The 13,667-nt window shown below is 38.9% G+C and overlaps 2 protein-coding genes across 3 annotated transcripts; one reads left to right on the top strand and one right to left on the bottom strand.

The window, feature by feature from the left end:
• Window positions 1-6,150: 6,150 nt before the first annotated feature.
• On the bottom strand, window positions 6,151-9,977 carry LOC131893317 (peptidoglycan-recognition protein SC2-like). The gene is made up of 9 exons (XM_059243318.1): window positions 9,834-9,977; window positions 9,629-9,769; window positions 9,473-9,563; window positions 9,125-9,186; window positions 8,978-9,054; window positions 8,782-8,909; window positions 8,552-8,720; window positions 6,328-6,447; window positions 6,151-6,263 (listed from the first exon to the last, which is right to left on the bottom strand). Exons 1-9 carry the CDS (start codon window positions 9,934-9,936, stop codon window positions 6,195-6,197), a joined length of 960 nt encoding a protein of 319 aa, XP_059099301.1. The 5' UTR covers window positions 9,937-9,977; the 3' UTR covers window positions 6,151-6,194.
• A 562-nt stretch (window positions 9,978-10,539) lies between these two features.
• On the top strand, window positions 10,540-13,377 carry LOC131893337 (uncharacterized). Of its 2 annotated transcripts, XR_009374677.1 has the most exons (3): window positions 10,540-10,653; window positions 12,686-12,964; window positions 13,040-13,377. XR_009374677.1 is itself a non-coding variant. In XM_059243339.1 (2 exons), exons 1-2 carry the CDS (start codon window positions 12,811-12,813, stop codon window positions 13,318-13,320), a joined length of 435 nt encoding a protein of 144 aa, XP_059099322.1. In that variant the 5' UTR covers window positions 12,335-12,810; the 3' UTR covers window positions 13,321-13,377. The 2 variants fall into 2 exon arrangements, 1 of the variants encoding a protein (XP_059099322.1); XM_059243339.1 differs by lacking the exon at window positions 10,540-10,653 and having other exon boundaries at window positions 12,335-12,964.
• The last annotated feature ends 290 nt before the right edge of the window (window positions 13,378-13,667 follow it).

The following is a 13,667-nucleotide window of genomic DNA, read 5'->3' as shown; positions in this document are numbered from 1 at the left end:
GTCTCATGTGCTTTTCCACTCATTGCACTCATTCAATAAAAAGGTCCTACTACCTTTGAACCCTTGCTTTGAACTAAGAATATTTTATTTGCGAGGAGGATCTGCTGATAAACCCACAAACATCCTCAGATCGATATGGAATCTATTTAACGCTCGAATAAAGGCTAACGAGATCTAGACACCAGACATAGTATTATCTAGAAAATGAAACGAGTGGTGTTGGTCTAGTTGGTAAGTCATAAACTGCCCTTTATTCGTGAGAAACATGGCTTAATATATAAAGAAGAGCATGCGCTTATAGCTCCTGTTCCAAGTCTGTCGCAACATGATGGAGCATAGAGTCCCTTTGTGGGATCAAGGTGTGGTTCTCTCATGACGATGCTTTAGTTCGTATATATGTCCCCGTATACATCTACCCCAGCACATGAACCCTCACTTTTCAATCCCATCGACCGCAGCGCCGATGTTACACGTGCGTTCGATAAATGGTTGTCAAGATTTGAGATCTATTGCAATCGTATTTTACCAGAACCCGATCAAAGGGTCAGAAGGGTTTTACAATTTTTGTTCTACTAAAACGATGAGCTCTTTTGAAGAAAAAGACGACTTTTCTTCATTCAAGAAAAGAGGAGCTTGAAAAAAAAGAGGTCCAAGCACCCCTAGGCCGAGAAAAACAGGACTAAATAGCTCAACAAAATGATAAGTAGACAATACCTTACACTGTAGTGCTGATCACGGATTAGCTTCACAAGATGAACACATTTTGTTGCAGACAGCGAAGGTCATGAGTACCCAATAAGGGCCAGATGAAGGCTGGAAACTAGCCAAAGGAAATTTAACAAAAATCCTGGATTGAGATCAAGATGACCTTACATTGTTCATCAATAGTTGTCGGAAAAATAGTACATGATCATCGTCAAAACAGTTTGTGTTTAGGTTGTGAACATTATGTTTTTGGAACTTATTCTTAGATAAACAAAGGTGAAAAAAGGATTAGTTTGTTTGGCTATTCAAATATCTCCGCGGTTTTCAAGGCAAAATTTGTTTGGGTGGAGTCGTGCCTTAAAATCAACGAAAATTTGAATTTCAAAGCAGACTCATTTCTACAATTTCGAAGTTAAGCTCACATTTTGAAGCAGGTCCTGTTCTTGAAAATTGTTCCATTTTCAAAGCAAGATGGAATTGTGGAAAATGGCAATGGCAATGTAAAATAACCACTACCGTAAAAAGCAATTTCACAATGGTTTAGTTCGAAGTACATTACAGCACGGACTTGAGTTCTATAGTTCAAGTACAAAGATGAAATGTCTAATAATTCTACAAAAAGAACCATTCGTTGAATGAATAATACCATATCGGTTTTCCCCACACCAAACCACTTTTTAAAATGAATGTAGATGATCTGAGAGTTGTTTTTAAAATCATGAGAAGAGCCTTTTGAAGGAGCTACCATCAACATGAAACAAATACCCATAGAAAAATAATCCAAGGCTTGATGGCTGATGAGCAACTAACCCGATTGCAAAAACAATGTTCCCACAGAAGCTTCTAAATTACGCTTTTTCCAGATCAATGGATCAATTTTGGTACTATTGATCCAAACTTCACCCCAAGAAGATTTAAAATAGTAGTAAAAAACGCATGGTAGAAAAATAGCTCTAAATCTTGCGAAGTTAGAAATTGCTTAAGTTAGATTTAACTTCATCCGCTTACATTATTCATGCCCCTCTCTACCACTCGAAATCATGGCACTTTTTAAAAGAACGTGGGCCTCCCTGACAAACACAAAATTGATTGATCTTCAAAATAATTGATTGATGAAATAATTGAAACAAATAGCCCTGTAGTTTCTATTTTTATGGGTTTATTGACATCTACTTCTTTAATCTTTATTCAAATCTTTTGCCCACCCTTGTTCTTTTATTCTTTACTTTCTTCCACATTACGTCCTAGAACTATACCAAGTTTAAATTGTTCAACCTCTTGTTCAGTTTCTAGCGAAAACAAGCTTCCACTTATCCAGAATAAGATGAATATTTGCTCAAGAGTATACGTACAAAAGATATATAAACTATTTACTTATTTGATATTGCTGGTTCTTGACCAAATCATTCCAGAAGTAAAATCAATCACAAAATCAAAAATGATATTATGAAACATGGTACGGTAATTTTCTTCCTTCCATTTCGAATAAATGTTGTTTAGCGCCCTTTTTGTCACCTTTTAATAAATTCTCATTATTGTAGTTGGATCATCGGTAGGGTTATGAAGTTTTGCAATGTACTAGATAGACTTTTTTTCGAAAATCTGCCAGCACCGAAAAACCGCAAACCCGAAAAATTGTTCGATCTATTTCCCGCCTATTCAATGGACTCAAGCACTCCTTAGGGTCCATAATGAGTAAATGTCGCACTAAAGGTTGGGATTTAACATTAGGAAAAGGATTAAGACAAAGAAAGACAGAAATGTAAACATTAATGTATGTACGGTTTTGCTATCCAAAACGAGCCCTTTATATGCAAAGTATAGTTTGTTTTCTTAAAGGATATTTCAATGCCCAAGCTTAGTTTGCTCGTAAAGAACTCCGAATATATACATGCTTTCGGATTGATGATATATAATAGCTGAGTGGTCTGATGTATCAAAGGCAGCACAATTCGCCAGAGGATGTCAGTTCGAATCTCACCTTTGGAAGACATCATTATAAGGGAAGAGATGTGGTGCAGTGATTCGAGAAGTTTTCTTTCATGTGAGAGGTCACGAGTTTGATTCGCCTCCCTGACCTTTCTCATGGAGACTTCTGTTCCATAATTTAGTTAAAATTAAAAGAATAATCGAAGCCTTTGACAATTGGAAGTTGTGGTGCTTGGTAAAAATCCTGATTTCTTTATGATTTTATTTCGGTGATTGAAAGAGATGCCCTGGTCGATTGCACTGACTTTTATTTCCTTAAATCGCATTTAAAAAGTTAATTGGGATTAAAGTTTAGGCAGTGCCAGATCAGTCTTTTTTCTCCAAATATCGCTGAAAAATGCCTTATGTCTGTTGCCCGGTGCTTTTGGTGGTGGCATGTGGCACCATTGTAAACAAGAAAATTTTCGGCCAAGATGAAATGGTCCTCCATATCTAAGTCAACTAGAAATGGGTAGAACTACAAAACTGCGGTGCGAGGTTTCGTAAACAGTTTGAACCCAACGTGTGGTTGTGGCAGAGAATGACTCAAATTATTGGGGTCAGCAATCTTAACTTTACATTTTAAAGCAGGCAATAGCTTATGAATGACAAAATGGCGTGCTCTTTCAAGCGGCAAGGACTTTACGGTCGCAGTGTAAGACCCAACACACTTCCTTCTACTTCAAATAATTTTTCGGTAATTAGAACTTGTTAGGACTTGGTTTGCCAATAACTCTTCCATTCTTCTAATGCTATGTTGTTGAGAGCCTCTCCTCTAGTCTTTGACCACATGCAACGACTCCTAGCGATCCCTCATATTGTTGTTTTTGTCTATGGTTACCCCCTAGACGAAGTAGCGGAGAACAGTAAAAAACGAGATTTTTTTTTACTGCAGCTGAATTGGTAACCAGTGGGCATTGCAACTCTAACCGATTGAAAAATCAGAAACCATACCCCAACAAGCTTTCAGGTGTTACCATAACTTCTTATAAAGATCGATCAAAGGCGCTGCGATCGCTTGTTTTCGTCTCAGTTGTCGCTGGTGGGCAAAATGTTTCATTCATAGTCAAGCTACTTAGGCCATAGGACAACTATGGTACAAATTTGAATTGTTGACAGCTCGTCCAAATTCAGAGTAGAAACCGCTAATACGACTCCTTGTCAAGCAATTACTCTCGTCTAGCATGCTTCATCAAACGGGTTTGAGTAAGTTGTCCGACCACATTTTTAGGAATGAAATTTAGAGGAGGTTAAAATGGGGCTCAAGTTAAAGTTTTCATCCATGTGGTGGAAACACTTAACTGAAACGCAAGGAACAAGCCTTGGTTCAGGCTGACCTCCAGAGGTGTCGGAATTACCTTGATTACGTAAAGGTGCAATCATGTCGCTCACATTCAAGCATTGTTGGGAGATTGAAACGAAATTCCGAATGCCTCATCATTGCGTTGCAATTTCGGGTACATTTTGTTACACTTTCGAGATGCTTTGCTAAACAAGGACAATCAATAGAGTACGTGATTTGCTCTACTAATGTCCGAATCTTTTTTTGACATGTTAAGTGTATTATGCCCCAAAAACATGTGTTTTTTTTATTATCCTACCGCTCTTTCTACGTGTATATTTGTAAGATTTAAAAGAAATTAAGATTAAAGAGGAATAGCAAACTTTTCTTGAGAATAATTCAACTTGCCTGAAGCGAGATTTCACAAAATATCTTTGTCCCTTTCCACCAGCGTCAGCTGACCTGAAAACATGCTCATGCGGTACAGCTTAAGCATTCTAGTTATGGTTTTCTATGGCTGTTACCCATCAGCTCTGAAAACAGCGCAAAGATCCATGGTAAAGAACGGCAGTTACGGGTGGAACAATACGCCTTGCTCAGGTACCTTGCCATGTCTCGCTTAGCTTTTCTCATGCTCTGAAGCTTACGCTCCAAGACCACTTGAACCTGATATTGATGGAAAGCTACACATGGGCATTAATAACTCGTTAACGGTTTCAACAGGTTGACCACATTTAGGGGAAGACTTTTCGATTTGGAACGTTTTCCTTTCAGCGCTTCATTTAGCCTGTTTAATGCCCAGGGTTTTTAAATTGGCAATCTAGCTTCTCGTACGTTAAACCAGAACTGTTACTCAAACTATTCCCTAGTCTGGAGTTTGCGCGACTTGATCATTGGGTCACCCTGGGTTTCTAGGTACTCTTCCCCCTTCCCCCACGCCACCTCTTACGGCCAAATGATCTGACTTGTCACGGGTTTTTACACGCTTTGACACAGACCATGAGGTCCATATGTTTAACACAATATGTTAGACTATTCAAAGTATGCGAATTAAATGTTGTTTTAACCTGCTGTAAGCAGATTTGTGCTCGGAAAGAATCAACAATGACAAAGATTTATTGATTCCTAAAACAGATAATGTGATGCATGTATTTAAGACGTAATCAAACCAGACAAGGGGTCACTAAAGATGAAATGAGTGCTATTAGAAATGATGCCAAAATTACACGCTCGCGTCTATGGATTCTTTTACACTCTCTGTGAAATCCATGCCAAATAATCTACATTTTGGACTGGAATATATCTCGGATGGTCAAATTGTCCAAGGCTTTGGCAAAGAAGTAGCATTTCCGAGTTTCTTGATCCCCCAGAGATATTCTATTGAGTCGTGCTGGTACAGGATATCCCGGTGGCATTGGAGAAGGACTGCTCCAAGAGAGTTCTCCATTCAAGAACAACTTTAAGGCTGTTACATTAGAAAAAAAGTCGAGATGAATGGCAATTAAGCTAAAGATAGAGTGGCTCACCTTCTGGAGTCAAAGCAATCCCAAAGTGGCTCCACGATCCTGCTTGGATATCCAAATCGGTAAAATGTCTTCACAATGCATTTTCTGCATCGTTTTGAATAGTTAGCTGAACTGTTGTTTCATTTACCACATTCAACTTATGATATATTTTGTCCTGTTTGTGATAGAATGTCCGTATGTAATTTCTTTTCGGGAGAGGTTCCTCTTTTTGGAACAAAGCCAAAATTGAAACATGTTCATGTTGGGTTGAAGGGACATTATAATTCTGGAATGCAATAAGACGTGGCTGATCTCCCCCTTGCACATCCCGCCTTCGGAGAAAACCTTTTTTCATCGAGCTCCAAAACAGAAATGAAAAAATGAACAAATACAAAAAATAAGCAGTGTACATTTGTTATTTTCTTAGGTTTAAATCTGAGAGAGAATTTCATTTCGCAATAAAGTCATAGTATTTTTTATGATTTTGGGAGCCAGAGAAATGCCATGAAGGGTCTTGAGTTGAGTTTTTCTGCTGAAACGTGCTATGGCTTTTTTTAACCGTGGGTAAAATACAGGCCATGAACATATTGGAATGTTGATCAACAATGATGAAATAAATGCCTTTTGCTTATTTGCTGATATCAATAGCTTTGTGGGTCTCAACTTTGTACATCAAAACCAATTCCTATATCAGTGGAGGTGACTTGTTTATTTGACAAAATTTCTGTATCGAATTACAACTCCATGTACTTTCGTCGAGTTTCCTCATCCATGGTCATGTCCTTTCCAATATTCCCATTGGTCTGCAAGAATGCCACAAAGTAAAATTGCTTTGATTTATGTTTTCGAAATAATATGTTGTTTTACCCAATGAGGATAGCTCTTGATAGTTTCGTAGAAAGTGTTTCCGGGACACTCGGTGCTACCAGTTTGCCTGTGCCCCTTCAACTCATAATCACCAATAACATAACCTCCAGCAGCAGCGCACTTGAAAGAAGAGAGAAAATCACAAACTAAAATTATTGAATCAGCAATTCAATAAGAAACATGTCTGACCAAGGGAGGATGCACACACCTACCTAAACTGATTTGTTTGCATTCAAATCTAATCGCGTAAAATACTACTTCGAGTACGGGTAATAATAAAGTTTAGGTATATATGAAATCTCAACCGCTATTTTCATGGGGCAAAATTTATCAAGACCATGCTACTCACACTGATTCAAATCCGTATTGATCAAAGTTTATTTGGAATGGAATCATCCAGTAGTAATAGCTGAGGCAAAAATTCTTGATTTTTTGGCTCAGTCCTCCTTGGCATCCCCTTCCCCATAAAACATGAATTGAATTGGAACTCTGATCTAATCCCTTCACAAAGAACCATTGAGCCTCAGTGACCTCTCAAAATTTGATGGTGACGTCATCTTCTTTTCCTCCTTTAATCAGGGTAGGCATTTTCTTTTTGGACTCTTGTCCACCCACCCCTGTTCAAAAGTGTCCAAAACTGAGGATGGGCAAAAGTGTCCAAAAGTGTCAAAAAAACAAAACTTTCAGAACATTCACTGGAAACTGATACTTTATTTTAGAAAAAGCTTATGGATGGAGTCAAAAACAAATTAAGTCTTTAAAACCTTGGCTAAATACCTCTAATATTCCCAAAGAAAGATTTCTCAACGGCATCTTTTTTAACTTTTTTTTCTCCCATTGACAACAAGCGAGAACAGAAACCTTCCCCTACTAGTGTGCAGTTAGTGCAAAGCTTTCAAAAACTGGGATAGCTTAGCATTACACTCTAATCAAAAAACTTCAATTCTCCAATATTGTTCTGTATTTTTTGTACCAATATTTTTTTACATCATGAGCCTTTTAGAATTTACTCTTAAAAAGAGTAAATTCTAAAACTTGAACATCTTGGCCAATTGCTGACGTTTAAAAATTATATATTTCTCACTTTTGAAACTTGTTTTTCATAAGTTTTTACGTTACAAAAATGCCTTTATTGATTGTTCCTTGCAAACTTCATAATTCGAGTATGTCTTGATAGCTCACTGGCGAGCAAGCCCTGCCTCTGCATTTGCCAAGCCAAGCTCGCCCAACTCCTCTTTTATGTTACTAAAGGAAAAAGAAGGAGAGCGCCCTAAGACCCACCAGAATACGAGACAGTTTAGCACAGGGTGCTTCCTCCGCTCCATGAGTAGGACTATGTGAATAAGAGACCTGAGAGAAAAAATGTCTGTTCGCAGGGAAAAGGAATCTGCTGACCTCTGCTGATCTTTCTTCATTAAGCTTGTTCAGTTAATGCAAGCATTAATAATAAATGCTTTACGATAATAAATGCTGTAAAATGATCCATTTTAAAGTTATACATATTGTCAAAAGCGTATGCAGCTGACCAAGAGCAGGCAGAAAATTGGAATCTATACTATTACTACATAAATTTGTACTTATCTGCTGCACTCCCTAAGCATAATTTTGGGCTCAAATGTGGCCAAGTTCGTTTATTCAACCAGATCTTGTGGTCGTATGAAGTGCTCATTTGAAATAAAGTGAACAGTTTAGGAGAGAATAAATTTTTGCTTCCGCTTGCAGCCCACATCTCTAGAAGTCCGTGGAAACACTTACGCACCAATGTACTCAAGCTTTTTTTCAGGCATTCCATTTGCAACATCTCCCATCTAAATGGCAAATGAACTGAGCTGACATCTCTTGACATTTATTTCGGAGAGTGTTGAAGAATAGTTAAAAAGTTGGTACGCCCTCTTTACAGGCAAGGGAAAAAGAGCCATCTACTGAGCGCTTTCTTAATAAGGATCTCCACCACAAATGGTATTCTGTCTCGGTGTCAGACTCTCACAACGGGCCTGGAGATGGCGCAGAAGGCATGAGAGTCTTGTGCCCTAAGGTCCTCGGTATCCCCTTGGCCGTACAGCAGATGAGAGTCTTGTGCCCTAAGGTCCTCGGTATCCCTGCTGATAGTTTTCTCGACATAATCGGCCTCTACCGCTTTCTCATTTTTTTGCATCTTTTCGAGCACTTTTGAGTCTACCTCTAAACGATCCAATAAACTTGAAGAACCGAATCTCTTCCTTACCTCGGCTAGTTGTTTGAAAGCGTCTTGAGCCGCTTGGGTTGGATTTGTAGAGGTGAAAGTGCCGATGAAATCAATGCCATACCCAACGGAATTGAACCCATAGGTTTGAGCTCCGACCTTGTTCCAGCCACGACCTTCATACACATTACCGTCTCCACCAATCAAGAAGCTGGTTTAGAACTATGGATAAGTGAAGGGTTCGTCTTGTGACTTTTATTTCATTGTTTTACCTGTATCCTACTTCAGACCAACCGTTCGAGTCCATGTGGTAGTTTTGGATTCCCTTGACCTCAGCAATGCATTCGGATTTGGTACTGCAGGAGGCTCCAGCACTATGATGGATGAATAAATATTGCACCTAAAACGTACAGATTCGGTGTTTTGAAAAAAGTTGGACAAACTAGCATTAAGTTGTTTTTGCCTTACTCCATTGCCCATGTAAGTGGTTGATCCTGGAGCACGAGCTCCCCATTCTGCCCTGCTCACGATAGCAGGACAATCTCCTGAATAAAACAGTTTAATTATTTCATCCCAAATTTCGAATCTACTAGAACAATGATGCAATTGAGTTACCATTAGGAGCCTTGCAACAGGATCGCTCAGCGGGTCCACCACAGAGACCACCCTCATAAACTCTGAAAATGTGAAGAAGGCATTTCTGTAGCTTTTAGCTTCACACGTTGTTTACAACCGCACCCTTTTGTCTGATCCGAGGATAGGTGAAATAAAATTTATGACTAATCATTCAATCAAATAAACATCGAAATTCCTAGATACCAAGGTTAAAACTGTGGGTAACCATATTTGAGTAGCTCGCCACAATAGGATTGTTGAATATTGTTTTTTGCTTAATACTTGTGCGACCAATTTCTGAGTTTTGAACAACTGCATTGGTGCAGTGTCAAAATATCCGTTTCTTACCCATCGCAATAGTTGGAATCCAATTTGCATTCACCACCTTCTGCGGTGCATGCAGCATCCCCTTGGGACCATTCATCCTCATCCGCCTGACCTGAAGAATCCAATGAACATACATGAATAAATCAAGGTTAGAATGGCGTTCAACAATTCCCTTACATTGGTCGTCGCATGGCAGACAGCATCGGATATTGGAGTCGCCATTGCAAAGACCAGTCTCAACGCCTCCATGACAAACGTAATACTGCCAATTCACACAGGAACCGCCTTGATTGGTACAGGCCTCATCTTGACGAAGAGCTGAAGGAAAACGTTTGTTGACGGTTATAAAGTCAGATTCAAGCGGTTCAGAAGTAAAGCTTACAAATGCTTTGGGCATGAACTGCAAGGAGAGCAACTACGGCTAGCTTAAGAGCAATCATTGTCTTGAACTGAAAGATTATTGATGCTTTGGGCTCTTTTCTCATGAACAATGCTAATCTTGAGTAAATGTTTGGATCTTGTAAGAAACAAACATTTTATTTTTGGTCAAGGACACAAGCATGACGTCTAACCCTGCTCATCTTGGCCAAGGATACCTTTAATAGGAGGACGGGACTTGACAATTGTCGAAACTAGGCCAAATTACTTTGGCATTACTTCAGGCTCTGAAGACTAATTGGAGAATTTACTAATACATGACAAGGTGTCGAATCATTATCAAAAAAGATAAAACAATGCCGATTTATGCAATTGCTTACCCAGCCAACTTAGGTCAACACGATTTATCTAAGATATCTAACTTATTTTTTTTAAAACACCAACTTTCATCATTAAATGTAATGCTTGTGATGTATGTAAGATTGACAATACAAAGTGTCGGTTCTACCACAACTGAGGAGGCCTTATTGATTAATTCCATTAAGGCATCCATTGACAATGATTAACAAAATGTAAGTAGAAGCGACCTAACTCTGTCGGTGTCCACTCCTCTAGTTTGATATCTCCTTGTCTTAGCATAATCATAGCCTGCAAAAAATGTTCTGAAAATGTTTCTAATCGTAACGCACTTTTATGATGTGTCCTGGTTTACATAACTCGGGGTTTATGTAACTTTTGACACCTTCTTTTGTTTGTTGTTGAGAGGAGGGTGAATTGGAGCTAATTTTTGGAGATGATCCCTTTGTCACGTCAGATAAATGCAGGTAGGTGTGCGTGTGTGGTTTGACAATCTGCGGGAGATCGACATCCAAGGATTAACGGGAGGTTAATCCAGACAGGGTTAGATTGGAGATCAAGCACAATTGAACGCCTATCGGCGTTAGAGAGGCAGTGTATGTGTCTGACAGAATCTGTGGCAAAAGACGACTTGTTCTCCTCTTACGTAAATTTAGCGTAATTGTCAAAAAAGGAACTGGCTTGATACATTGCCAGTTGTTTTTTTTCCATTTGGTAACCGGTGTAGAAGTGAAGGTGCGATTTCCACTCAAAGTACAGCTTGACTACTTGAATTAGCCTGCTTCAGAGCTTATCCCTCATGCACTTCAACAGAATCTAATAAAACTGATCGCTCTAATTATTACAATCTTAATTTGCTTCCGTCAAAAAGAGGGTTTAATTGTTATGCCAGGAATGTCCGAGAACCTTAACCAAAGCCAAGCAAGCAATGCTTGTTTGTTACTATGTTTATTGTCTATGAACAAAAAGTGCTATTAGGTAGGTTGGATGCTAGCAAAGACAAGGATTTTTAGGCAGATATCTTTCTCCACCGTCCAACCATTTTTGACATCTAATGGGTACATAAGTTGACTCAACTAGATAGGTATGATCAGATGTCATTGGGAAGGCTTGGCTCATGAAAGTGGCTGCTATGACATTCCAGTGAATGAATTCAATTGCTGGACACACTGACAGAATAAGCAATTGTTTACTACCTAATCCAGTCTAAACCAAGAACATGCAGATGTGTTTTGGTTCTTGCTTGGTCAAACCCTTAAAAAATCCGTATGAATTTCCTATTGGTGATGTCATGTCAAGTATTTTTGTTGTTCTTGAGAAACAACATCAGACCCTAAATAAGAAAGATGGTTTTACTGAAATGTTAACTCTTGGACAATCATAAAGAAAACTTGCTAACTGTAAGTTCTGTGTCAACTCTAAGTGTGCTTTTTGCCCTTCCCAGACCATCTATAAACACTTACTGTAAATAGTGCCAAATTGTTTTATATTTTGATCCACTTATTCTACCTTATTTCACGACTATCTGAGCTAATCCCTGTAGCAGTTAGAAAAGCCCGTGAAAAACCAAACCACCCCCGAAGAGCGTCGTGTAGGGAAAAAAAATATCCCATGACTCCAACACTCCATTAGTTCATAGTCAGGGTTCATGGGATTTAAAATCAGATGAAAGAGAGGATCCAATGATAAAAGCATCAATGTGAAGGAAATTTCAAAATTATCTATGCTTGGAAAGAGTTTGTGACCTCATGAAGTTTGTCATTTTGCCTTTATCTTGGGATGTGTTTTTGAGGAAATGAAATAAACTGTAATAACCACAATAATAATCTTGTTCAAAAGAGGTGCCATCCAACAAGGAGTGTTTGAATCAACAAAAATCTAATGACAATTAGAAAATCAGTGTTGGAGCAAGACAAATACAAGTCAGACTTGTTAGAGTCCTCTGATATTCAAACTTTTTGTTGGTCTTGCCGAGTCCAGACTCAAATCTGGCAACAGATTCGAGTTTGGTAGAGGGCTTAAATCCTTTGTTGGACTCAACCCCAACCAAAAACCTATTTTGATTTTGCAAAACTAGATTACGATTGCAATCCCTTGTCAAGGGCTCGCAACACACATGGCCAATTTATGACAAACTAAGACTGGTTCTCTGAAGAATTTCTATGAAAATTTGAAAATGCATCATTGCCAACCCGGGTGGAGACTTTATAACAGACTTGAGTCCGGCCAATTTCTCCTAATTCGATTGAATATTCGAGTGAACTAACTTCGGTTAGAAGACTTGAGTGCGCTCGGACTCAAGTACGGACTCTCCCGAGCAATGGCAAAAATACAGTGCCTAGATTCACTTCTACCTTGTTTTTTCTCTCGTCGCTCTATCGATCATCCAATTTGTATCGTTGATCGGTGGTGCACCATGGGACTAGTAGTTTTAGTACCAACTCTTGTTGTCCCTGTATCTTGTGCGTAAGCTCAAATCTCATTCATCTCTTCCTGTAGCATGAAATAGTGTTTTGTGCACTATTTGACGTGCCAAAAAAACGCAGGAGTCCGGCAAAATCATCAACAATGGGCCGACCGTCCTGCTCTCGTTATGAAAGGCATGAGAATGTCGTGGAATTGGAATGCAAGCCGAAATCATGGATGTGGAAGCAGTACCAGTTCTAAAGTTCACCTTATCACATCCCACTACTTATTCGTCTCCAAATCAACTGAACATGTTTCGACTTCAGCCAGGAGCTCTGTTGTCTTTAACCCTTTTTGTCCTTGCCTTGATCGGTAAGTGTTGCCATTAGGAGATTTGGTAGGGCTCAGTCCTAATTGGATATCTAAGCAGTTCAATCTCTCTTTCAGCTATTAGTGAGCCTTGTGTCATCAAATATCGAATGTGCCGAGGGAATGTCAATGGTTACAGTGAGTTCTTGGAGCGGTTCTATAACATCACAAGTGCGGATGAGTGCCATGTGAATTGTCAAACGATTTTTCCCCAGAAAGTGGCGTATTATCAATTCTTTGAGGGGCCTAAACGACAAATTTGTGCTTGCTTGAAGTCGTGTATTGTGGCCAATTACAAGATCATGGGACTGGAAATCGGATCCATCAATGGGCGGGACCCAAACAATATTTGCCCTTGAGTTGGGTTTTACCCTTTATTTTATTTTCAGTTTAAAAATATACTTTTGAAAGGCGAATGTGCGCATGAAAGCTCGTTGGTTTATTCGTCGCCAAGTTAGATATGATCTCGACCTCTTATTCTAGTCGTTCAAGTAATTGTCATGATTCATGACATTAAATACTAGAGGCCAAAGAACATTTTGTGTAATCTTAAACTCAAATTTTGCTTTAGAAAAATCCTATATCATTATAGCTTTAAAATTGTGTAAAGAAATGTCCCAACCGACTAATCACTAACATTTAAGACGCAACTTGTCAAGAAATTTAATGGAGACAAAATGCATACAGTCACCTTAAGAAAAAAATT

The sequence above is a fragment of the Tigriopus californicus genome, chromosome 1 (genome assembly GCF_007210705.1).
Source record: "Tigriopus californicus strain San Diego chromosome 1, Tcal_SD_v2.1, whole genome shotgun sequence".
Taxonomy (NCBI): Eukaryota; Metazoa; Arthropoda; class Copepoda; order Harpacticoida; family Harpacticidae; genus Tigriopus; species Tigriopus californicus.
Note: the sequence above shows the minus strand (reverse complement) of the source record. Positions and strands in the feature narration are given on the sequence as shown.